Raw genomic sequence first — 24,267 nt, 5'->3', positions numbered from 1 at the left:
AAACTCTGTACCCATTAATAGCTCCCTATTTCTTCCTCTCTCCAGACCCTGGCAGCCACCTCTCTACTTTCTGTCTCTATGAATTTGGCTACTCTAGGTGCCTCATGGAAGTGGAATCATACAGTATTTGTCCCTTTGTGACTGGCTTATTTCACTTTGCATGATGTCCTCAAGGTTCATCCATGTTGTAGCCTGGTCAGAATTCCCTTCCTTTTTAAGGCTGAATAATATTCCATTGTGTGCATATACCACACTGTTTATCCATTCACACAATGATGGACACTTGGGTTATTTCTACCCTTTGACTATTGTAAATAATGCTGCTTGAATATAGGTATACAGATTTGACTCTGTATTTTTATGTATTTCCCTCTATATCCACATTTGTATTATATTTCATTTTTGTAAGTAAAAAACCCCCACACTTAATATTGACAATTTTATATGGTTCGACTCAACATATATACATATAACTATGCAGAACTGTACCTGTGCATGTATGTGCGTGTATGTACATGTATGTACTGTGATGTTTGTGTGTCTACTTGGCGGTCTTTAAGCATCTAGCTGCATGTCAGTGTATATTTACCTATGTGTGCATCTGTGTATACATACTCATGTGTGCCTGTCTGGGCAGAGATCTATTTGTGTACATGAGTGCCTGGACAGTGATGGCTTGGACCCTAACTCTGGTACAAGGGAGCTCAATTGAGAAGGGAAGGGGTGGGAAGACTGAGCCAAAGGGATCCCTGGCATCCTGATGATGAAAGCATGTAAATCAAACCCCCCAGGGCTGCAAGAATGGAGGCCCCTCCCTATGGACCGAATGGGTAAAGGGCAACAGGAGGGTCGGTAGATGGATCCTGGCCATGGGCCTGCGGCTAGGGGTGGGGACCCAGGGTGATGGGAACCATACAGATAGCTAAACCCCGACCAGTGTGTCGGGCAAAGGTCCCTTAATAACTGTTATTAAGAGGGAAAAAAATATTTTCCTGTCCAGGGGTTGTGTCAGGCGCCTGCTTGGCATCATTCTGACATCCTGGGGGACACTTAGCCTTGTCTCTAACCAGCCGAGTGGCGCCTGGGCAGGTGACTGTCCTGTGGGGGTGGTGCGAGCAGAGGCTGGGCTGCAGCCCTCCAGGTGCAGGCTGCTCTGGTGCCAATATTGCCACACACCTTTAATGTGGCACCTCCAGGAGAGGGGAGATAAGGCTCCCGGGGAGAAGCAGCCAGGGTGAGTAGGGGAGCCAGTGTGCCCAACTCCCTTGAATCAAGGCAAAGCAACCTAAGATCTAGAGATACAGGGCCACGTGGTAAGGATTCCCAGAGGTTGGCTTGAGGTGGGTATTAGAAGATGAAAATGATTTCAAGACGTACAGAATGGCAAACAGGGTGTTCCAGGCTGGAGGCAGAGGGACAAGGGCATGCCTAGTGAAGAAAGGTGGGGGCGGTGGTATAGGGAAAGGGCTGTCAGAAAGGCCATCTGGGCCACACTCTGAAGAGGATCTTGTTAAAGTGTGGCCTCTCTGTGCAAAGATGATGACACAGAGGTTGGCAAGATTCCTAGAGTGGAAGCAGTCCCCCGGGGGAGAGTAGCCCAAAGCACCAGACTCCCAGAAACAGCCCAGGTGGGTGTGGTTCACTGACCCTGAGTGCCCCAGAGGCCTCTGGGAGGTCACACTGGCTCTGCACCTAATGTGTTGAACAATCACAACTCTGAGTCACAGTGGCTGAATCTGCAAGATGGGACCAACACTACCTCCTTCACCAGGTTGTTGTGAGGAATAAGCAGGCTACTCTGTGTCAAGTGACTGACTGAGGGGAGCAGTAGCCCAGTACCTGCTGATTCCAGAGCTTTTCAGGCCATGAAAGGGCAGGGGCTTGGTGAAGGCCCGAAGACAAATGAAGCAGTGACTGGGGTGCCTCCTGGTCAGTCTCTGGCCCCTTCTGGTCCAAAGGCTGGCCCTGAAGGTGAACATGGCTCCTGGCTGTCCGTGGAGTGTGGCTCTGAGATGCTCTCAGCCCAGTTCAGGAGGCAAGGTCCTCTCCCCACTTTGCATACACAGACCAGTATTCACACCTTTCTTGGGCACTTGGGACCCCAAGGAATGAGAGTTTTGGCATTCTACTTCAGAAAGGCGGATGTGCCTGTGTCTAGGCCAGGGGTGGGCAATTTTTGACTCGAGGGCCACAATGGGTTCTTAAACTGGACTGGAGGGCCGGAACAAAAGCATGGATGGAGTGTTTGTGTGAACTAATATAAATTCAAAGTAAACATCATTACATAAAAGGGTACGGTCTTTTTTTTCAATAGTTTTATTCATTTCAAACGGGCGGATCCGGCCCGCGGGCCGTAGTTTGCCCACGGCTGGTCTAGGCTGTAGACACTGTGACTCCTTCACATTCTTCCCTCCATCCCTCTCCATCATCTCATTCAATGGTGGGTGATCCAGTCCCCACTCCCTCCCCCTCTCCATCCACTCCACCCTGCAGGGATTTACTTATTTATTTGTATTGATTTGAGAGAGGGAAAGAGAGGAAGGGAGAGGAGAGAAATTGATTTGTTGTTCTACCCATGTATGTACCCACTAGTTTCTTGTGTGTGCCCTGACCAGAGATCAAATCTGCAACCTGGGTGCATTGGGATGATGCTCTAACCAACTGAGCTACCCAGCCAGGGTATACTCTGCATGTATTTAATGCCTACTTTAGGCCAGCACTATGGTTCCAAAGATGAGTAAGACTTGGTCTCTGCCCTGAAGGAATTCAGTTTAGTGGGGAAGGCAGACTCATAATTATAAGTCACAGATTAAGCTGAGGTATAAACCAAATGCTCGGGGTTTAGAGCTCATGACCCATTCTGGAATCATGTTCCCACTCCACACTCTCAGCTAGGGAACAGCCCTGTGGTGGGCTTTCTCAGATGGTCACTAGTTGAAGGAGCTGTTTCTGGCCACAGGGAGAAAGCAAGTGGAAAGGGGCAAGCCAGCACAGGCCATGGGTCTGGTTGCTGACTGAAATCTCGAGTGAGCTCTCAGGGCCTCAGCTCCTGCCTGTAAAGCAAGTGGCTGGGATAGAGGCCTCCAAATCCCTCACAGAACCCACACGGTATTCTATCACTTTTAAACACACACACACACACACACACACACACACACACACACACGTTTATTGACTTCAGAGAGGAAGAGGGAGAGTTAGAAACATCAATGATGAGAGAGAATCATTGATTGGCTGCCTCCTGCGTGCCCCATACTAGGGATCGAGCTTGCAATCAGGGCATGTGTCCTGACCGGGAATCGAACCATGACCTCCTGATTCATAGGTCAACGTTCAACCACTGAGCCACGCCAGCCAGGCCTATCACTTTTTGACATCACAGGTCAGTCAGTGCTTGAAGATTCTCTTCCTGGAAATTCCCCAGTCAGGACCATCAGGACCTTTTCTTCCCTAAGTAGAGGGAGGAGTCCTTGACCTGGGCAGGGTCTAGGTACCAGGCTCACCAGCATGGCTCAAGGGAAGCCCCTTGGAAGCCCCAGAAAACTTGTGATGGTAAGTTAACACCTGGGCAGGGGTAAGTGGGTAGAGGATTATGGCCAGTGTACTAAGGTCTGTCCTACCCCCAACCTATGGCCCAGCCCAGTGGAGGGGGTGGGCAAAGCATGGTGGGTTGGAGTGGGGAGAAGGCTAGTTAGACATAGGCAGAACCAGGGCAACAAGTAAAGGAGGGTTGCTCCCAAGGAACGAGTTCTAACACTTTAGGACTGTCCAGTTCTCTGCCCACAAACCTGCCACATTCCCTTCCTTCCCACTTCACACAAATGGCAGATAAACCCTAGATTTCTGGGCACCTAGACCAGCATGCACGCCCCCTTCTCTCTCAGCCCTCACCTCTGAAATCCCTGTCCCCCATCTGTCCTCCAACTTCTGGTCTCAGGAAATGGTTCCCTTCTTCTGTCCAAAGCCCAGCCCTGTTCTCAAGTCCTGGCTTCCACTTCTAGAGGGATATAAATAATAATAATAATAATAATGCCACCACCTAACATAGGAAGTTTCTTTCCATTAAATAGTGTACATTTAATTAGACTCTTCCCTGCCCCCACACACATCTTCAGCATTATCCTGTGCTGAGGCCTTCGTTTTTTGTTGTTTTTTAAAATATAATTTTATTGATTTCAGAGAGGAACGGAGAGGGAGAGACAGAAACATCAATGATGAGAGAATCATTGATCGGCTGCCTCCTGTACACCCCGGACCGGGCATATGCCCTTGACCGGGATCAGACCTGGGACCCTTCAGTCAGGCTAGGGTGAGAAGGCCTTCGTTTTTACCCTGCTCTCCTACCTCCTGTCCAATTTTTTCCCATTTCTTCTCACCTCCCAAGACACCACAGCTGCTGCCACACTCTGCCTTAGCCCTTTGCAATCTGTTCTCTCTCAAAAATCCTGTTCCTGAAATGGCCTAAAGCCCTACACCTCACCCGCTTACTCCTGCAGCATTGAGAGCCGCCTCCTGGAAGCTCTCCTCTCCCCTGGCCTCTGCTCCAGACTCTCCCTCCTGTGCCAGGTCCTGCTCTTCCTACCACACCCTGAGCATGCTTCCCCCATGCCCTTCCCAGTGCTTGGTCTACCCTCTGCACTCCACCTCTGGGAGCTCATCCAGCTTTGAGATTCCGAGTGTCTCTTCTATACCGGACAAGCCCAGTCCTGGGCCCCTCTCCTAATCCTCCCGAGGTCCACTGCTGCCCTCCCTGGGGATCTCTGTTGGCTCGTCTCCCACTAGACAGCTCCTATGCAGACACAATGAAGTGCACCAAAAGCAATGGGGTTGGGCTCAGAATACATGACTGTCCAGCTTGCTACAGGGTCACCTGGCACCAGTAGGTGGTTTCTCCTCAGTGGCCCTGGTCCCCTCTGGCATGGTGGGGGCAACAATCCCTGGCCTGTCTCATAGGGCACTTTAATTAGCACTTGGGGGAAAATAAAACCACAACAAAAAGAGGATTCTTCTTTTCAAGCAACCCTCATCTGCCTGACATCGCCATCCCCCAGCTTCCAGGAGAGCTCTGTGGTTTTTCCCGCTGGGGTTTAAACTTCCTTTTAAATCCCTACAGTCACTCCCAGGCCCTCAAGGCCAGATGCCTGGAATCCCACTGGGACTGCACCAAGCCACCCTGTGCGCTGCTCTGCATCGTTGCTCCCATCAGGCCAGGCCTTTCCAAGAACGCAGGTGGTTCCCTGTTGCCTGTCAGATGCAGCATAACCCAGATTACCCCCACCCATGCCCCACCTGGGTTTTTGCAACCTTTTCTTCCCTTAGCAACCGACTTAGTTGGTCCACTTGAGTTCAAGGCCCACTTAAGTTCTGTGCCTTCCATAGGCAGCTCCTCACTTCCAGTTTTTCTTGTCACTTATCTAAACCTTACTCATCCGTGTGTCCTGATTCTCTTCAAGGCATTTCTGACTTCTAACTCCCTGTTGATTTTTCCTGTTAGCATGTCTGTGTGTCCACACACGTGGCTGGAATGTTGCTTTAGGTTTCCTTTTACTTTTTAAATTGTAGTACAACTGATCCTTCCTCCATCTAGTACTCCTTCTCTAGCACTGAAGCATTGGCCGTGGGTGTCAGAACCAGCCCAGTCTGCACGCAGGACCAATGTGGGCCTCCCTGAGCTTCGATTTCGCTCAGCAGTAACACGAGCTTGGTAACACTTACCTCACAGGACTCACTGAGGATTAAATACGATAACAATAGAAAATACCAAGCAGTGTCTGGCACCGAACAGAAATGCAAAATGTATTGGCTGAATTACAGCCTGGGCTTTAATCTTAGCTTCATATATAAAATAACAATTATTTATGATTTTTAAAATTTCAGACAAAATAAAATCTTATTCACTACATTGTTCTGTATTTCTCATTTACAACCGCTAAAGACATTCTTCTCAGTAAGGGAAACATTTGTTTCTTCTTTTTTTTATACATATTTTTATTGATTTCAGAGAAACATTTATATATATATTTATATATTTTATTGATTTCAGAGAAACATTTGTTTCTTCTTTTTATATATATTTTATTGATTTCAGAGAAGGGAAAGGGAGAGAGATAGAAACATCAATGATGAGAGAGAATCATTGATCAGCAAGCCCCCTACTGGAGATCAAGCCCACAACCCGGGCATATGCTGTGACCTCCTGGTTCATAGCTCAACACTCCACCTCTGAGCCACACCGGCCAGGCTGTTTCTTCTGATGAATTAGTACACTTCCGTTTATGTGGCAATGGAAACTACAGAATCTTAAGGCTTTCCAGTTTCTGCCTTTGGCAGCCAGGAAGCTCCAGAGCAACATTTTATACTCAATTGCAGATTTCCTCGCTGACCTGCAAGAGGCAGTGTGAGCGGGGAGAGAGTAAGGGCCCTAGGGTTGTAAGATGTGGGCTGGGGCACTCTTGGCCCCTTCTTACCCTAGATGACCCTACAGGCCTCTGTGAGCCTTAGTCTCCTCACTTGTGTCAAGGGGATAAGACGATGAGGATAATATCTATTTTTAGGACTGCTGTGAGATGATATGTTAAAAACACTTCACAAATTACCCAAAAAGTCATATGAAAGTTGGTTATTAGCAGCTGAGGTTTTCTAAAATGATTATTTTCCTTCTCTTCCCTCCCAATACTTGCATCCTATCTTTTAAACTTTGTTTTAATTGTTTTTCAGTTTTATTATAACTGTGCCTCTTGATTTGCTGTGATCCTTTTGGAAGTATACAGAGTACAAATAAATGACAAAATTATTCCTAGAGGACAAGAAATCAAGACCTTCACTTGTTTTGTATAATAACATTATACAACAGAAAAACACTTAGCTATACTGAATTGTTAAAGTAAGCTGAACTGTAGATTAGTCTGAGAAAAAGGGGCTTTTGAGGGGGCTTGTGCTGCTAATGATTGATGAGTTAGTCACTCATTCCTTCTTTCATTTGTCAAAGCTTACACTGATGCCTGCTGGGAGGCAGGCACTCTGTTGGGACTGGAAAAACAAAGGTGACTGACCCAAAACAGTGCTCACAGGGCAGGATAGAGGGAGGGATGTAAAAAGTAGTTTCACTGGAGGATACCGTCCGGAGTGGACAGGAGAAGGGGGTCTTTGAAGGCACATGGACTTTCTTTGGTCAGAAGAGGGAGGGAGAGGATCCAGGTAGAGGAAACACACAGGATGGTTTCTTCTGGTAACCCCAAGCGGTTCAGTTTGTTCAGGGAAGAAACTGGTTAGAGATTCACAAAAACAAACAAAGGTCAAACTAAGAACCTTATATCCTCCGAGGAACTTGGATTTTATCTTGAAGGGGAGGAGTATGTAGTCAGTGAAAGATGCTGATGGCCAGAAAGTGACTTGACCTTTTGAGACGCAGTATCGTACAAGTTGTGTGCAGTGTTTGACAATTACTCCTGAAGGCAGGACCTGACTCCAAGACGAGGACCATCTGCGGGAGGTATTCATATAGGGCCTGTATGAACATAGGCCAACTGAGATGTTGAGAAAGGGAGTCAGGTTCTGCACCAGGGCTGGACTAAAGGACCTTTAAAGTTCCTTCCAAATCAGAGATTCCTTGATTCTAAAGCAAACCCAGTAGCTGAACTGGGATCTGTGGCTGCGGAGCTGCTGTGGGCAGCAAATGGGTTAAGGCTCAAATAACTTTTATATATGAATTAATGTGTAGAGTTGGGAGCCAAAATCTGTTCCATTAATTTTTCCATCCATTCCAGGAGCAGTTAGGTACACACAGTAAAGTTTATTTTGGTGCATGGTATACTTCACTCCATTAAAAATAAATTAATCAGCAAATTCCTGCCTGGCTCAGCTCTGGTTTATGTAAATAGTGCCCAGCTGTAATGAGTTACAAGGTGTTATTATCTCACACACACAGAGGAGGCTTCACTCTGGAGCTCCGTTCACAACAAACTCATCTTAAATAAACTCAGAGAAGGCGGCTTGATTTGTAATGTTTTCACAGAAGTGGGATATACCTCATCCATATAGAGTTTCTTTATGTGACTCATTTTATAGCAAGTTAAATGAAGGAAGTTTGATGGGGGGAGGGGCAATATGGTCCCACGCCCCCTTTCTTCAATTTAAAGAAAATCCCCCAAGAGATGACCCACACTCAGAGGGAGGAGGGGACTGGTCCTCAAGTGCCCAGGCCCAGCTGGCTCGATAGCACAGGCTCAGAAGCTGGGAAGGGCATAGGAAGCTGGGCACAAGGCTGGGCCCTGTGATGGTACAGCAAAGCCAGGAAGAATGTTTTCTTCTCCTCCTCAACATCTCATACAAGGGGGAACCGAGAGAGGAAAGACAGCATGTCCTCACCTGGTTCACTGTTCTTGAGGCCTCTTTCCATATGACTTGGGATATGACAAGCACTTGGTCATCAGAGGCCTTTGGGGCCCAGAGGACAGGGCCTGGCAAGCCATGGACGAGCCAGAACAGTGACATCTCCGTGAATTGGAGGCAAAGGCAGCAGCAGGGACCCTCCTGAGCCTCTCCCTGCCTGTGTCTCTGAGCGGGGGGTACCCTCGGCTTATAGCACCTGCCGCCTCAGGTGAGTTTCTGAAAGACCCTGGATTAGAGAAGAATCATGGGAGAGTTCAATCTGACTCTTTTAATGGCCAACGCAACCCCACAGCTCACAGCCGGCGGACAGAGCATGGCTACCCATCTTGACTCAGCAGCATTACAAACTGCTCCTGGGCCACAGTGGGCCCTGGGTGGGGTGTCCTCTTTCTAATGTACCCCCATCCCTTCTGCGGCCTTTGGGAAAAGCTGTCCATCACAAGGTTGCTAGAGGGGACTTAGAGAATGTTTGCTGGGGAGCTCTTGCTCAGGGCTTCTCATGAGGGAGAAAACACCCCAAAAGAGCTTCTCCCATTACTAACCCCGACCAGATCAAATTCCTGGGTACACTAAGAGGAAAATCAACACAAATGGGGCCAGGTAGTTGACAGATGCTGTTCATAGGTCAGTTCAGGCCACTTTCTGCAGGGTCCTGGGCACTTCTTCTCTGGTGGTTCTTCAACACCAGCGGGCCAGCTGCTCAGAGGGACCAGCCCATCAAAGACCCTCGTCATTATAAACTGGGGAATGGGGCTTCAGGACGCTCTGAGGATTCTTCTCCACTAGAGGGCGCCAGCTCACCTCCCCGGTTAGAAGCAGATCCTCACCATTCATGGAGTCCAGGTACTGAATCTGAAACGGGGAGAGCAGCACATAGAGGAAAGGGACAGGGCAGAACAGATGTGAGATGGCGTAAGGAACCAGCCTTCCAAAGGAGAGAAAAGGAGGGGCATGAGGGAACTTCTGACCATCCCAGCTCTCAGGCCACGGGCAGCCTCTGATCTCCCAAATTATTTCACTTAGGAGGTTTGGAGAAACAAGTCACTGGGGAAACTCACTGGGAAGGCTTTAGAGAATTCCCTCATGCCTCCAAACAGACACACAGACACACAAACCCTGACTTTCTGGACTGAAAGAACTTTCTAGGGAGGATGTATCAGGGGGAGGTATGTCCTTGAAGTAGGGGTGTGTGCATGTGTGTGTGTGTGTGTGTGTGTGTCCATTCAGAGTAACAATGAATGGTACCCAGGTGAGTCAATTCCCTTTTCTGAGACTTAAGTTCCCTTGTCTGAGAAAGGTCTGAGAAAGGGGATAGTAACATATACCTCACAGGACTCATGACAAGATTATATGATAGAACATTACTAGTCCCTGGGACTTTTTGTCTCTGCTGTCCTCTAGTGGGCCCTGACTCTGGTCAGTGGGCCCCAGCTTCATCCCTCTAGGATGGCTGGGGAGTTATCCCCCTGACCAGCTCTGTGGAGAGGGGACACCTGAGATGCAGAATTGGAACAGCTGCAGGGGAGATATGGTCAGGCAGTTCTGCAGGAAGCAGGTCATCTAGTGAGTGACTAAATCTCAGGAGATAAGGGCAATCTCTGGAAACATTCCCCAGTGGCTGCTAATAAGGAGAGCAGAAGAAAAAGAAATGCTTTCAAATGGCCGGGCAAGATCTAGGGTGAGAGCAGGATCAGAACAGGAGTCAGCACTAGATTTAGAAAGATGAGACTCCATTTTGGAGTAAGAAGACATTTGGGGGATAATGGGAGGGGCAGGAGTCCAGAGGCCTCATCTTATGCCTCAGATCACCTGCCCCTTCCAATAATTCCTTCACTTCTGCTGTTTCACCTTCAGGCTGCTGGCCTTTGAACAGAACCCCAGTCTCTCCCATTACCTCAGGTCTAGATTCCACACATCCTGCTATCCTCTGGGGCAAGAAGATCAACTGACCCATTATCTTCCCTAAAATCCACTCCTCTTTCCAAATACTCCATTTCGGTACTTAGCGCCCCCACTCTGCCCACCTCCTGGGATGAAAATCTCAACATAACCCGACTGGGGCTTGGGACCACCTACCACACCAACTAGCATCCTGGTGTGGTACTAGAATCTGCCCAGGCCCCAGCTTCCTGGTCTCCCTTGTTCCCCTGGGTCAGACTTTGTCTCTCCTTTCTTTGCCTTCCACAGCACTCTGTTCCTACTGTATCACATCACAGAAGGACTTATTCCAGGGTTAGCCTTGTGCCTGACTGGCTTCCTCACCAAACCAGGAGCTGGCTCCTTAAGGGCAGGGCTAGGATTCAGTAATCTCTGCTTTCTGAATAGAGTGCCTGGCACAGAAGGTGCTCAAAACAGTTGCTCACAGAACTGGGTCCCTGTCAAAGCTCCAGGCTTCCCTAACAGCCTCATCACTGTTTTCCAATTGCCGGCCTCTCCTTGGGGCAATATGGGACTTCTTATAGGGCATCCGTGGGGCAATCCCTTCCTTTAGGACCCTCAGCTACCTCTTTGTCATGCCCCCTGGCACAGGCCCACCACAGCAGATGGAAAAGTTGGGCTGGTCTCTCAGAAAACATAGCATTTGCTTTGCCAATTGCTACTGCTGGCTGAGGGTGAGCCTAGTGAACAGTAAGAGTCTCAGAATTCTCTGTGGGTGGGGCCCTCTGGCCATAATGCCTTCTCTCTGGTGCTGGCAGATTTGAAGAACTGTCAAACAGAAGTCCTAGCTTCGGGGTTCTCTACCCTTTGGGTCTGAAAAGCCCCAGTATGTGGCTTTCCCAGCAATCAACAAGATGGTCCTGTTGCTGTCTTCTTCTCAAGAGCTGGGGTCTGGCCTTCCATTTTCTGGCTGTTGGAGGCTTGAAGGCCACAGACACAGGTGAATAAGAGAATAACTGTGGGGTGAGGCCCTTTCAGCTCCAGGGGCCAGGCCCATGAAGCAAAGATGTGACTCATGGGACAGCCTGAGCTGATGAGTTGTCTGGAGCAGCTGAGGCCTCTAGTGACTACATGAATCACCCAGCTTAGGGTTCTAGGCCAGCTGTGCAGGCTGACTCACTGGGAGACCCTAGAAAAGCATCTATGTTCCTCTTCCCTGCCACTCAGCTCACTCATCCATAAAGTAAGGGTTTCCCATCAATACGAGACGGGGGGCATAGAGATCAAGAAGTGAATTCTCCATGGGCCTGAGAAAAATCAATTAAGTAGTCCTCACTCTGGAGATTTCTCCTAGATCCTTGGGTTTCAGGAAGCCCTGGAGAGCTAGAGAAGTGAGGAATGAGGGGGTGGGGGGACCCTACTTGACTATGCATTGTGGGAAGAAGCTTGAGGGATGTCTGTGGAATGCTGCCTGGAGCTCAGTCCTGTTATAAATCCTGGGGCTCAAAGTAGGTATAGAAATGGTGCTACAGTGGGTGGTTGCATTGTACCCCATGCCCATACCTTATAGGACTATGTGTCCCAGGATATAGCACACCACTTGGCATGCAGAAGGCAATCAAATGTGCCATGAATGAATAAAAGTTCCTGAAAGCAGGTGCCTGTTCTCCTATTCCCATTCCATGACCTGTGGCCTAGCTTATGGTGGATACACAGAAAGTGCTCTTCTTCGGTGCCCACTGCTGACATGATTTGATCAGTGTTCCCTCAGAGTAGCGTCTGGGAACTCAGCCTCTCATGATCCTCTGGCAGCCCAGCACTGACAGACCTCGGGAAGGACCTGCTTTCCATGAGACTCTGGAGGGGAGGGGAAGGGTTACTCACCTGTTTCCTCACATATTCCACCAATAGTTCAAGCTGTCGGGGGTCTTCACATTTCTGGTTGAAGAAGGTTCTCCATAGGGCAGCAGCCAGCCCATGATCATCTGAAAGGATCCCCTGGAACACAGAGTACCACAGTTGGTCTTCTGAGGAGTATGGAAGAGCCATGATACAAAAGCTGGGGATATTGAGAATACACTAATAGCCATAGAATTGGCTCAGAAGGACATTACAGACACTATGAGAAACAGGGAAGCTACATGGTAGAGCTGGAAGAGGTTTTCAGAGAGTATCTGGTCCAAATTCTTCATTTTACACAGAGGAGAAACATGGAGACCAGAGGGGCTGAGTGACTGGCAGAGATGGGGCTTGTGTCTGGTTGACCCTCCCAGGCCACAGCTCCCTCTACTCAGCAGTGGTCCCACTTCTGTCCACAATGTATGGGCTTGAAATAATGGAAGAATATATTTTTTTCCCAGGAACAGAGATGGGTATGGACTGCACCTTCTCTCCTGGTCCAAGGACATATATCTACAAGGCAGCTGGTAATTTGGGGATGGAAACTAGGCATCTTGGCCTCAATGTTACCCAGCTCTAGCCTGGCCATCGCTGGCCCAGCCTCTCTAAGTAGAGGAACAGGCTGTTCAGCAATATTACCATGGTTCACAGAGGGAATGCTCAGAGCCTGTGTGTATGTGTGCCTAACATTGTCTCTCCCGGCACAGTTGGGAAGTCCAAATATCACAGAGGCTAATCAGCAGCTGGGCCATGAACTAGGGCCATTTTATTAGTATAGCTTGGACCTCTAAGGGAGGACAGGGGAGGGTCTTACTTCCTGTGATAAGGGCAACTGAAGGGAAAGGCCCTGAGAAGTTTTCTGTCCAGGTGCCAAGGTAGTGTATGGAACCAGACAAAGTGCTGACTGGGAGTTAGAAGGTTGGATCAAGTCCTAGCTCTGCCATTGCCAAGCTCAGAGATGGTGGGAAGTTCACTAAACCTGAGTCCCAGCCTTCTCATCTATAAAACAGAGATGAAAATACATGCCCTTCTCACAGCATCCTTGAATTATAAATAAAATATAACATAAAGATGTTTTGTTGAGTGTAATATATCACTTACAAAGATTAGGAGCTTGCTTTGGCAGGCAGCTGTTGATAATAGTTGAAACAACAGTGGGATCTGGGGATCAGACCATCTGACTTCAAATGGGGGCTCTGTCACTTGATGTCTGCATGGCCTATGAAAAGCTACTAGCTCTTCCTGAGCCCCAGCTTCTCACTGGCTAAACAAGCATAATACCTATCCCACAAAGTTGTTGCGAGAATTAAGAAATAATGGTCATGAAAGACCCTGTAAGTGTTAAATCATTACACAAAGACCCAGGACCATTTATTTGACATGCTGTGGGCTGGCCTCTGGGGCACTGCAGTACATGAGGTCTGGCTTCAGGTCTGCTGCCAGGAAAAGCCATGCCCAGTATGACAGTTTGGTGGAAAAATAGTCCACCTGTTCCAAATGTCCCTGCGAAACACCCCTGCAATTCCACCACTTAAGAGACTATCCTGGCACAATGGCCGAGTCAGGAAAACCAGCTTCTTCCGGGAGATGGGACAGGAGCCAAAGACTAGCTCAGGCACATCACCGTTTTCCTAGCTATTTGCTAACACAACAGACTGCCTGTGTCTGAAGCGCCCTGGGCACATGCTGGAGTGCTGCTGGCAGCCACCCACATGTGCTACATAGGAAGGAATAGAAGTGCGAGCGGGTGTTATGAGGACTTGGAGAATGAGCACAGAGCACAGGACAGCAAAAGCCATGGCCTGCTGCAAACAGGCAACCTTGGTGGTGGGTGAATGGCTGGGAAGGAGCAAACCCATAATCAGTTCCTGATTGTCAGAAGGAAAAGGATGACTCAGGACTCACATTAACAGTGATAACAGCCTGACTATTTCAGACTGTCAGAGTTCCTTCACACCTGGCTCCTAATGACTACGGGTGCCAAGAAGAACAGATATTATTGTCCTCATTTGAAAGAAAAGTACCCTAGGCTTGGAGGTCATCTAGCTAACTGAATGTAGAACTAGGACCAGAATGCACTGGTGAGGCCAGGGGATGGTGCCTGACTAGCTCTAGTTAGGATGCAATACCTGGAACAGAGTAGAAGTGCAAGAAAAATGGTTAACTAAATCTATGAACCCAGCTTCAGCCCTCTTTCCACCATGCTGCTAGTAAGTCAGTGAAAACAAATTGGAGACAGGTATGAGAGAGTATAAATTTCAAACCAAGGAAGCAGGAAAAAAGGGTGCCTTGGAACCAAATATTAGGTTGCATAGCAATTCTCTTACAATCTACTAGGGCACCTACCTGTTTTCCCTACGATGCCAAAAAAAAAAAAAAAAAAAAAGCAGCATCCTTCAGGAAATAAAGATACCTAGGTCTAGAGAGTAACTGAGAGGAAGCCAAAAGGGACTCTCTGGCTCTAGAGCAGCGGTTCTCAACCCGTGGGTCGCGACCCCTTTGGGGGTCGAACAACCCTTTCACAGGGGTCGCCTAAGACCATCGGAAAACACATATATAATTACATATTGTTTTTGTGATTAATCACTATGCTTTAATTATGTTCAATTTGTAACAATGAAAATATATCCTGCATATCAGATATTTACATTAGGATTCATAACAGTAGCAAAATTACAGTTATGAAGTAGCAACGAAAATAATTTTATGGTTGGGGGTCACCACAACATGAGGAACTGTATTAAAGGGTCGCGGCATTAGGAAGGTTGAGAACCACTGCTCTAGAGGGCTCTGGTGATAATTAAGGGTTTAGAGTAGCAGAGTCTCACTCAATGAAGACTGATTTGACACCATGATGTGCTTAGCTTGATGCTAGGAACAGAATCACAGCAATATGGTCTTGCTCACAGGAAGCTTGCAATCTAGTTGAAGGAACAAAGCTAGTGCACATCAAAATAGGCTTAAATCTTGGAGAATAAGCAAATGCTAATCTGTATAGTGAGACCCTGAGGTATACTCTGTTTGTGGCTGGCTCCCATTCTTGAGTCTTAGCTTCTATGACAACTCTTCAGAGACCTCCCCACACTAAGTACATTCCCCCTGTTGTTCTCTATCACTGCACTCTATTTTACTGCCTATCTCCTCTTTGGTAATGGGGAGATAGGCAGTAAACTAAGTGGGAAAGAACCAGACTATGTTTGTTTTATTCACCAATATATTCCCAGTGGAACACATGGTAGGCATAAATAAATACCTGTTAATTGATGGGTGGATAGTGAAGTTCAGAGTAAGAGACAGAGATCTAGAGAAGTCAGGGAAAGCTGTGGAGAAAGGGGCCTTTAGGAATGGAGAATATTTGGAGAACTACAGGACATTCTAAGCAAGAGAGGATAATTTTAGTTTACTAAACATTTATGGAGGGAGTTGCCTACAAGGTGCCAGGCCTTAAACCAGGCCCACAGGGGCAAAGCTGACAGACTGAGCTATTACCCTCTAAACCTGGTTGTCCAGAAAAGCCTCAATCAGGCACAGCATGTCTGTGGGGCAGCGAGGCAAATGGCCTCACTTGGGAAAGCTACATATCAGCAGGAAATGAGAGATAAATGTAGATAGGATATGTCATAATGAGGATGGTTTACAAAAGGCCTGAAGTTCCCTGAACCTAACGTAGGAGCAAACAAGAAGGTTCTGAAAGTATCCAGGGTGGGGCACAATCCCAGCAAGAGTCTAGGGCAGTGGTTCTCAACTTTCTGGCCCTTTAAATACAGTTCCTCATGTTGTGACCCAACCATAAAATTATTTTCGTTGCTACTTCATAACTGCAATTTTGCTACTGTTATGAATCGTAATGTAAATACCTGATATGCAGGATGTATTTAGGCGACCCTTGTGAAAGGGTCGTTTGACCCCCAAAGGAGTGGCAACCCACAGGTTGAGAACCACTGGTCTAGGGAAAGGTGCTGGTCTAGGGAAACATCAGTTAAATCAGAACTTGAGGGGGATAGGGCCTAAATATTGGTATTTCTAAAAAGTGTCCCAGGTAGTACAACACTGTCCACTGAGATTTCTGTGATGATGGAAATGCTCTACTACTGCACCTGAAATATAACTAGTGCAACTGAGGAAATTAAAGTTTAATTTAATTAATTAATTTTTTAAAGCACATTTTTGTTTTTGTTTTTTTATTTCAGAGAGAGGAAGGGAGAGGGAGAGAGAGATAGAAACATCAAAGATGAGAGAGAATCATTCATCAGCTGCCTCCTGCACACCCCCACTACTGGGGGTGGAGCCCACAACCTGGCACTGATTAGGAATCAAACCAGGATCTCCTGGTTCATAGGCTGATGCTCAACCACTGAAGCACACCAGCTGGTTTTAATTTTATTTTAATTAATTTAAATCAAAATAGCCACATGGGGCCCAGCTGGTGTGGCACATGCCCGGGTTGCCACTGCTGTACCATACTGCTTGCAGCTTGTTAGCAATGCAGAATCTCAGGCCTCACTCTAGACTTGCAGAATCTGAATTTTACCTAGGTCTCCAGGTGATTCGCATGCACATTAAAATTTAAGAAAGACTGTTCTAGAATTGCATATCAAAATCACTTAGGGAACTTTTGTAACTATAAATGCCAACCTACATCAGTTAAATCAGAACTTAAGGGGGATAGGGCCTAAATATTGGTATTTCTAAAAAGTGTCCCAGGTAATTAGTATATTTCCCAAACGTTCCCACTTTTAAAAGTCACCTGGGGTACTTGTTGAAATACCAGGCCCCACTTCAATTGAACTGGAATCTTCAAAGAGGTGCTCAAGAATCAAATTCAAAAAGCACCCCAGGTAACTCTTGTGACCAGGCATGTTTGTAAGATGACTCTTCTAGGATGGCCTAGGATAGGGGACAGAGAAGAGATGCAATTCAGAATATATTTGTTAATATTGGTGAAAGAAATCAACGGAGCCAACTGCTATAAAGACTTCAAACGCCAATAGAAAGAATTCGATTTCTTCAATTCTTTTTTGGTTAATCCTCCTCACCCAAGGACATTTTCCCATTGATTTTTAGAGAGAGTGGAAAGGAGGGGGAGAGACAGAAAGAGAACAAGATCGATGTAGAGACACATTGATTGACTGCCTCCCATAAGCGCCCTGACCGGGGCCAGGAATTGAGCCTGCAACCGAGGTACATGCCCTTGACTGGAATTGAACCTGTGACCCTACAGTTTGTAGGCCAATGCTCTATCCCCTACATCAAACTGGCTAGGGCTATATTTTTGCAATTCTAAGCTTCATTTTTTTATACACTGTAAGATCTCTGAAATCAGATGTATCTGATTTAACAACTAATGTATAGATTCAAGAATGTTTCTCAACTCCCATCTCATTCCCAGAAAGTTCATGTTAAATTAATGGTGTGTGGGGTATGCAACCTAAATTGCTCTTATAATTGGCTATCTGGTGGACTGAGAATCAGAAAACCTCCATCTTAACTAGTCCTATGACCTTATACAAGTCATTTACTTAATTTTTTGTAAGCTTCTCTCCTGGCTTTAATTATTATCTTTAGGCTGATAACATTTCCTCCACCCTGAACTCTAGTTTCTTACTTTCATCCTTTTATGTATTTCCTCCCTTCCTTACTCACCTACCCTGTGCCAAGCACCATGCTAGCCAATAGGAACACAGACACAGCAGATACTGCCACTACCCAGAAGAAACCCCCACCCAGGATGACAGTTAATGTTAATGCAGTACAGGCTGTGGAGTCCAGGGAGGGCAGAATGGCTGAACCTGGGGAAGTGCTGGGACCATTTCCCAGGAGGGGTGATGCTTACACTAAATCTGGAGGTAACCACAAAATGAGCATAAAATAATAAAAGCACATGGTTTATTAAAATAGATGAGATATGATGAATCCTGGTGATGTGCACACAGGTATTCATTACACCATTCTTTTAACTTTCTTATGTTTGAAATTTCCATAATAACAGGGGGGGAAAGATGAGACAGATGCTACAACATGGATGAACCTTGAAGACATTATGCTAAGTGAAATAAGCCAGACACCAAGGACAAAAACTGTATGATTCCACTTATATAAGGCATTTAGAATAGTCAGCATTATAGAGACAGAAAGCAGAATAGTGGTTACCAGGGACTGGGGAGGGGGGGTGGAGGGGAGGGGGGGGGAATGGGAGAATAGTGTTTCATGAGCACAGAGTTTCAGTTTGGGTAGATGGAAAAAGGTCTGGAGCTGGATGGTGGTGATTGTTACTAAAAAATGTAAATGTACTTAATATGACTAAAATGTACATTTTAAAAATGATTAAATTTTTATGCTATGTACATTTTATAATAAGAAATGAGATATCCTCGGGTGAAGATTAAAACAAACAAACAAAAGAGCTACATCTAGATGCTCTGATGTGGAAGAATCCCCAAGATACAGTGTTCAATGAGAAAAGCAAGTTGCAGAGCATGTGTATAGCATGCACTTCCATAAAAAAAATAAATATATGGTGCTGTGTGTGCCCAGATAAGGTCTGGAAGAACACCCAACAGACTATTAACAAAGTTTCCTCTGGGGCACGGAAGTGGGCAGGACAGGACAGGGGCCTTTCATTTTCTACTTCAAACACTTATGTACAGTTTCATTAATTTTTAAAATGAGTATGTATTGCTTTTATAATTAAAGACAAAAAAGTGTGCTATTTGTCTGGCAGATGGTACTGTTTATATGTGTATGTCTTCCTCTCTCTGGAGGCACCTGGGGCTGAGAAAGTGACTGATTTGCCTTTGTCCCTCCATCCAGTTCCCTACAGGGACTCAATAAATGCTGACTAGTTGAATGAACTGCCCATATTATATGGTATTCTCTTCCCCAAGCACAGGCAAACTAGGGCACATAGTTGCCAGTGAAGATGAGCAAATAAATACTAAGCCATGATGGCAGGCAGAGACAACCCCTGAAGCTTTGCTCGGAGGCTCTCATCACAGGCCTTTGTTGGGGAAGGCCACTGTTCTGCCTAAGGCTTTGCAATGATCTTACCTCATCATATCCCAAGATTGCTGCATAGAAATTATTTGTCATAACCATCATGTTCTTCTTCAGGATATAGGGATTAACCTACAAGAAACAAAATTGCAAGAACAAAAGTATGAAAGAAAGGAACAAACTAAAAAGTAGGATCTTTGGCTTTTAGCTGTCAGACACTCCTAAGACAAAGAGAGAGAGCCCCTAACTGGCCAAAATGCCAGTTCACCCCATTTCCCTGATTTGTCAAGGATTCTCCCCAGCTTGACAGCTTTAAGGTTTCAATGCCAAATTACACAAAGCAATAACTTGGTTTAATGAACTGAGCCCCAACTGAACACAAAGTAGAAGAAACAGTTTCCTCACTGGAGGAGCATAGTCTAGTATTAGAAAACAGACATGTAAAAACTACAGTTGACCCTTGAACAACATGGGTATGAACTGTGTGGGTCCACTTATACACGGATTTTTTCCCCAATAAGTGCCTGTACTGTTTTCCATCCACAGTTGGGAGTCCATGGATTAGGAGGGCCAACTGTATATATTGATCTATGCTACTTTATCTATCTATCTATCTATCTATCTATCTATCTATCTATCTATCTATCTATCTATTTTTTAAATATATTTTTAATTGATTTGGGAGAGGAAGGGAGAGGGTGAGAGATAGAAATATCAATGATGAGAGAGAATCACTGATTGGCTACCTCCTGCATGCCCCACAGTGGAGATTGAGCCCGTAACCTGGGCATGTGCCCTGACCAGGAATCGAATTGTGACCTCCTGGTTCATAGGCAGATGCTCAACCACTGAGCCACCATGGCCGGGAGATCTATACCACTTTACATAGAGGACCACGGATTTTGGTATCCACAGAGGGTACTGGAACCAATCCCCCATGGATACTGAGGGTAGTTTTGGGGGAGTCAAAAGTTATACATGGATTTTCAACTGTCCAGGGGTTCACTATCATGTTGTTCAAGGATCAACAATAATTACTTGCAACGTGTTGTCTCAAATTCTATTCCAAACGTGGTGAGCCATAAATGAATTTGTGTGTTTTTTTTGTTTGTTTTTTTTTACAGAGAGGAAGGGAGAGGGATAGAGAGTTAGAAACATCGATGAGAGAGAAACATCGATCAGCTGCCTCCTGCACACTCCCTACTGGGGATGGGCCCGCAACCAGGGTACATGCCCTTGACCAGACTCGAACCTGGGACCCTTGAGTCCGCAGGCCGACGCTCTATCCACTGAGCCAAACTGGTTAGGGCCATAAATGAATTTTGGTACAAATGATCTCTGCATGGGAGATTGGGAAAGAGTTCTCTCCATACTCCAGTGGACCTCAGAGGAGGAATGTGGCAGAAGAGAGTAAGGGGGAGAAGAGATGACATTCTGGACAGAGGGAATAAGGTGTGCAAAGGTGGAAAGGCATGTAAAAAATTTAGGGAGTCCCAAGAGGGGTAAATGAGCAGGAACACTGGTAAGATCTGATGGGTCTAGATTAGGAAATGTCTTAAGGACCACTCGAAAGAGCCTGTTGTGGTAAAAGGACAAAAGAAGGAAGTGACAGATGTGGGAACAGGAAGGAGAGGCAGGACTATGAGATGCTGAGGAGAAAGAAGGGACTCTGAGGCTATGGACAGGAGAAGAAAATAAGATGGGCTGAAGTAGTAAGATTGTTATTCTAGAAATGCAATTCCAGTGAGACCACTGAGACCCTGGTAGGATTCCTTTCAGAGAATGGCCAGGAGGGCCTTCAGAGCCTAGAGCGCAGTTCACTGAATATCTTCAATAGGGCAAAACTTTGACCTCCAAACCTCCAGAAATATGCTCGAGGGCAGGATCCAGCTTTCATTCCTCTCTGGAATCCTAGCAGGAAGTCGAGTGTAATGTGCAATATGTAGTAAGAACTTGTTAATTATTTAAGCTGACAGGTTATTTGGAGCTTTATATGGAGAGTAAGATTTGTGCTTAACAACCCTGACAATGACCAAGCTCACTATCCTCTTTTCCATTTACTGAATACTGGTTAAGGACCAGGTGCTTTATGGACATCATCCCCTCTAATCGTCATGGGAACTCAGAGAGGTAGATGTGGTATAGTCATGTTTGTATAGACACAGAAAACTGAGACTCAGACAGGTGAAGTGACTTGCCCTAGGTCCCACAGCAAATTAGTGACAAAGCTGAGATTAGCATCCAGGTCAATCTGATTCCAAAATCTATGTGCCTTACATTCCATCAGGTTACTGCCTTCAGGAGGATAATTTTACTTTGGTTCATAAATTCAATACTGAGTGATTTAATCCTGTGGTTTATAACTGGTCTCTGAAGAGGGCAGAAAAGAGTAGTGAAGGATTTAGTCATAAAACCTGAGTTCAAGTCTTAATTCTGCTATGTTACATAGGATGTGATCTTGGGTAAGTCAAGTAACCTCTGAGTATTTCCTTGTCTTCTAAATGTCCTACATGCAAATGCTGGTGTGAAGAGCAAATGAATTAGCATGTATTCATTCACTAATGCAACAACGTACGCTGAAAGCCTTAGTAAGTTGTGAAGTGCTCTGCAACTTCAAGGAATTATGAGTAATACCTTCGGTTTGTTTGTATAAAACTAAAATCAGTTCCAATACTTTATAGTTATGAATAATGTTCAAAAAGGAAGAGAGAACTGTGAAGCTCAAGACTGGAAAATGTGAAATTGGATGCAAGCAGATAGTACAATCCATGACCTTTCCCACCCCACCTTCAACCGAGGCCAAATAAAACATCCATCTTTGTGTTCCCAAAGCTCTCTGTTCACACTTCTCCCTCTGGGTACATAACATGGTTTAGAATTGCTTAAGTACCTGTCTCTCCCACTAGTCTGTGAGCTATTCAGAGGTCATAAGGAACTCTGATTAATCTCAGCAACCCTATCACCCAGTCCAGAGCCTGGCCCAGAGCAGGATTTAAGACTGGCATGCTGATGACTGAATCCTTACAAGGGCCTGAGTGCCTCGCATAACATGTTCTATCCAATGATACCCATTTATTTGTTTCTGAAATTTCATACACATTTACTGCTGAACTTCTACTGCACCATCTTCTAGAATGGGCTGAGGTGAAAGGAGTCAAGAAATAGGCCAGAGCTAGAGTTAATGTGAGGATGGGACTACAAACCCAGACCCGTTGGTACCTATTGTGGGGCTCTCCCTACTCCCATACTAGCTGTTCTCCTAATAGTGCAAGAAGGACCGGATCCATAAACAAATGCTGGAGTTGTCAAACACGAAGGCAGGAGCATCTCTCAGAGGTAAACATTCACTGAACACGCTCACAGAGCTGGTTTATATGTGGCATCAAACCAGTAGGCTTTGAGCTGGAAGGGCCCTCAGAAACCACCTAGCTCAATCCCTTTGAAAAAATGGTAAACTGAAACCCAAAAAGAAGACAACTGTCCAAGGTCACACATCAGGTTAGTGTTCGAGTCAGAATTGGAACCTGATTTCTGGAGTGCTTTTCCTATTTCACCGTCTGCAGGGCTTTTCCAGAGATCACCAACACATTACTCTGCAAACCTCAGTTCTGCTTTTCAGCAAGGTCTATTTACATATGAACACACTTTCTTCTCTTGGGATGCACCTGCATTCTGGCTGGCTACTGCCCAGCAAGAGTGGATAGCAGGAGTGGAATTCCTTATTAGCAAGGCTCTTCTATCTCCTTGTCCTATATTCTAACACCAGTGTCCTGTAAACTGCCTCTCCCCCTCACCTCTAACTGAGAAATGGCAAGCAGCCACAGCTAGAAATGGTTTTCAGATATCATCACCCAGGCTGGATTAGATCATGAAAAGGGCCCTTCCTGGAAGAGGGTGGAAGCTCAATCAGTGCAGATACATGATATGCAGGAAACAGGTGAGCATAAGTGAGAACAGCTTCCTGAACTACTGGACTCACCCCACTGGGCCCTTCTAGCCAGCCCAGCAGCCAAGGGGAGCTGGATATTCCCTCTGGTGAACCTCTGTTGGGATTTTATTATCTCATTTAAGCTTGTTTGCTGGTGTGCAGGTTATGTGTCCCCATTGCTAGATCATCCTATATGGAGCACCCTGTCCATGAATACACAGACGGAGAAACTCCTCCCAGATAGCATTGGGACGTTTTCTTATTAAACTCTTATCCTTTTCATAATGCTTCACTTTTTATAAAAAGCCATATATATAGCACCACCACAAGGAAAAGGTTCCTTTTATATCAGTTTACTCATATTTTCCCATTTATTTAAGCTATTAAAATTCATGCAGATATTTTATAAGCCATCAGGATTTGGTGACTGGTATTACTGAATGTTTAATAATAAACTAAACAGAAGAAATCAGAGGGTTAAATGATGACTGCAATTCCTGTAATGACTTAATTAAATTTTTATTGAGTACATAAACTATGATGTCATTTCTAGCCAACCATGGGTGTGCTTTCCCAGCATGTCACAGGGTGGGAGCACTCAATAGGAGGCTATGCTAAATGAGCAGCAAGTCTCAGCTGAAATGGGGAGGGGAGCAAGGCTCATGTAACACACTCAATAAATTATCCGTTCATTTTTTAAACAAAGTCCATGAGTTATAATATATTTGCCATGCACTTTTTATGACATAATAAAAATGTTACCTTAAGGATTACTTAACACATACTACAAATGTTATAGCAGAGGCAGGCACAAGGGGCAAAGAAAACAAACATGAGCAGGCCAGAGACGGGTCCTGGAGTTTACATCCTGGGGGAATAGCATAGTATATTAAAAAGGGAATGCAAAAAAGGGAGGGGGATGCAAGAGTTCAGGGTTACTAATCAGCAGATTAATGAATGAGACAACCAACAGGGAGCAAAATTAAAGCAATAATGAATCTTTCAAGGCACATGTTTAATTAACGTAGTATTCTCAAGGAGGAATATTAGCTGTAAAGAGATGCCAGTTCATTTGAGGCCAATTTTCTGTCCTCTTTCCCGTTTTTGCTGTTGCTGCTCTTAAATACGTTTATTTGACTGCTAACAGATTATGTGGATGGGGGACTGATGGAAGATTA

The 24,267-nt window shown here is 45.7% G+C and overlaps 1 protein-coding gene across 7 annotated transcripts in view; it reads right to left on the bottom strand.

Moving 5' to 3' along the window:
• Positions 1 to 7,772: 7,772 nt before the first annotated feature.
• LOC118662961 (ubiquinol-cytochrome-c reductase complex assembly factor 1) overlaps positions 7,773 to 24,267 on the bottom strand; it is a 114,499-nt gene continuing 98,004 nt past the window's right edge. For 5 of the 7 annotated variants that reach the window (XM_036322113.1, XM_036322115.1, XM_036322114.1 and 2 more), the window contains 3 exons: positions 19,216 to 19,293; positions 12,154 to 12,267; positions 7,773 to 9,243 (listed from right to left, as the gene is read on the bottom strand). In XM_036322113.1, the coding sequence (XP_036178006.1) occupies positions 9,109 to 9,243; positions 12,154 to 12,267; positions 19,216 to 19,293 (327 nt within the window). In that variant the 3' untranslated portion in view covers positions 7,773 to 9,108. The remainder of the gene's footprint in view (positions 9,244 to 12,153; positions 12,268 to 19,215; positions 19,294 to 24,267) is intronic. The other 2 variants (XM_036322116.1, XM_036322112.1) reach the window with 1 other exon arrangement.

Source organism: Myotis myotis, unplaced genomic scaffold (genome assembly GCF_014108235.1).
Source record: "Myotis myotis isolate mMyoMyo1 unplaced genomic scaffold, mMyoMyo1.p scaffold_m19_p_9, whole genome shotgun sequence".
NCBI classification, from domain to species: domain Eukaryota; kingdom Metazoa; phylum Chordata; class Mammalia; order Chiroptera; family Vespertilionidae; genus Myotis; species Myotis myotis.
Note: the sequence above shows the minus strand (reverse complement) of the source record. Positions and strands in the feature narration are given on the sequence as shown.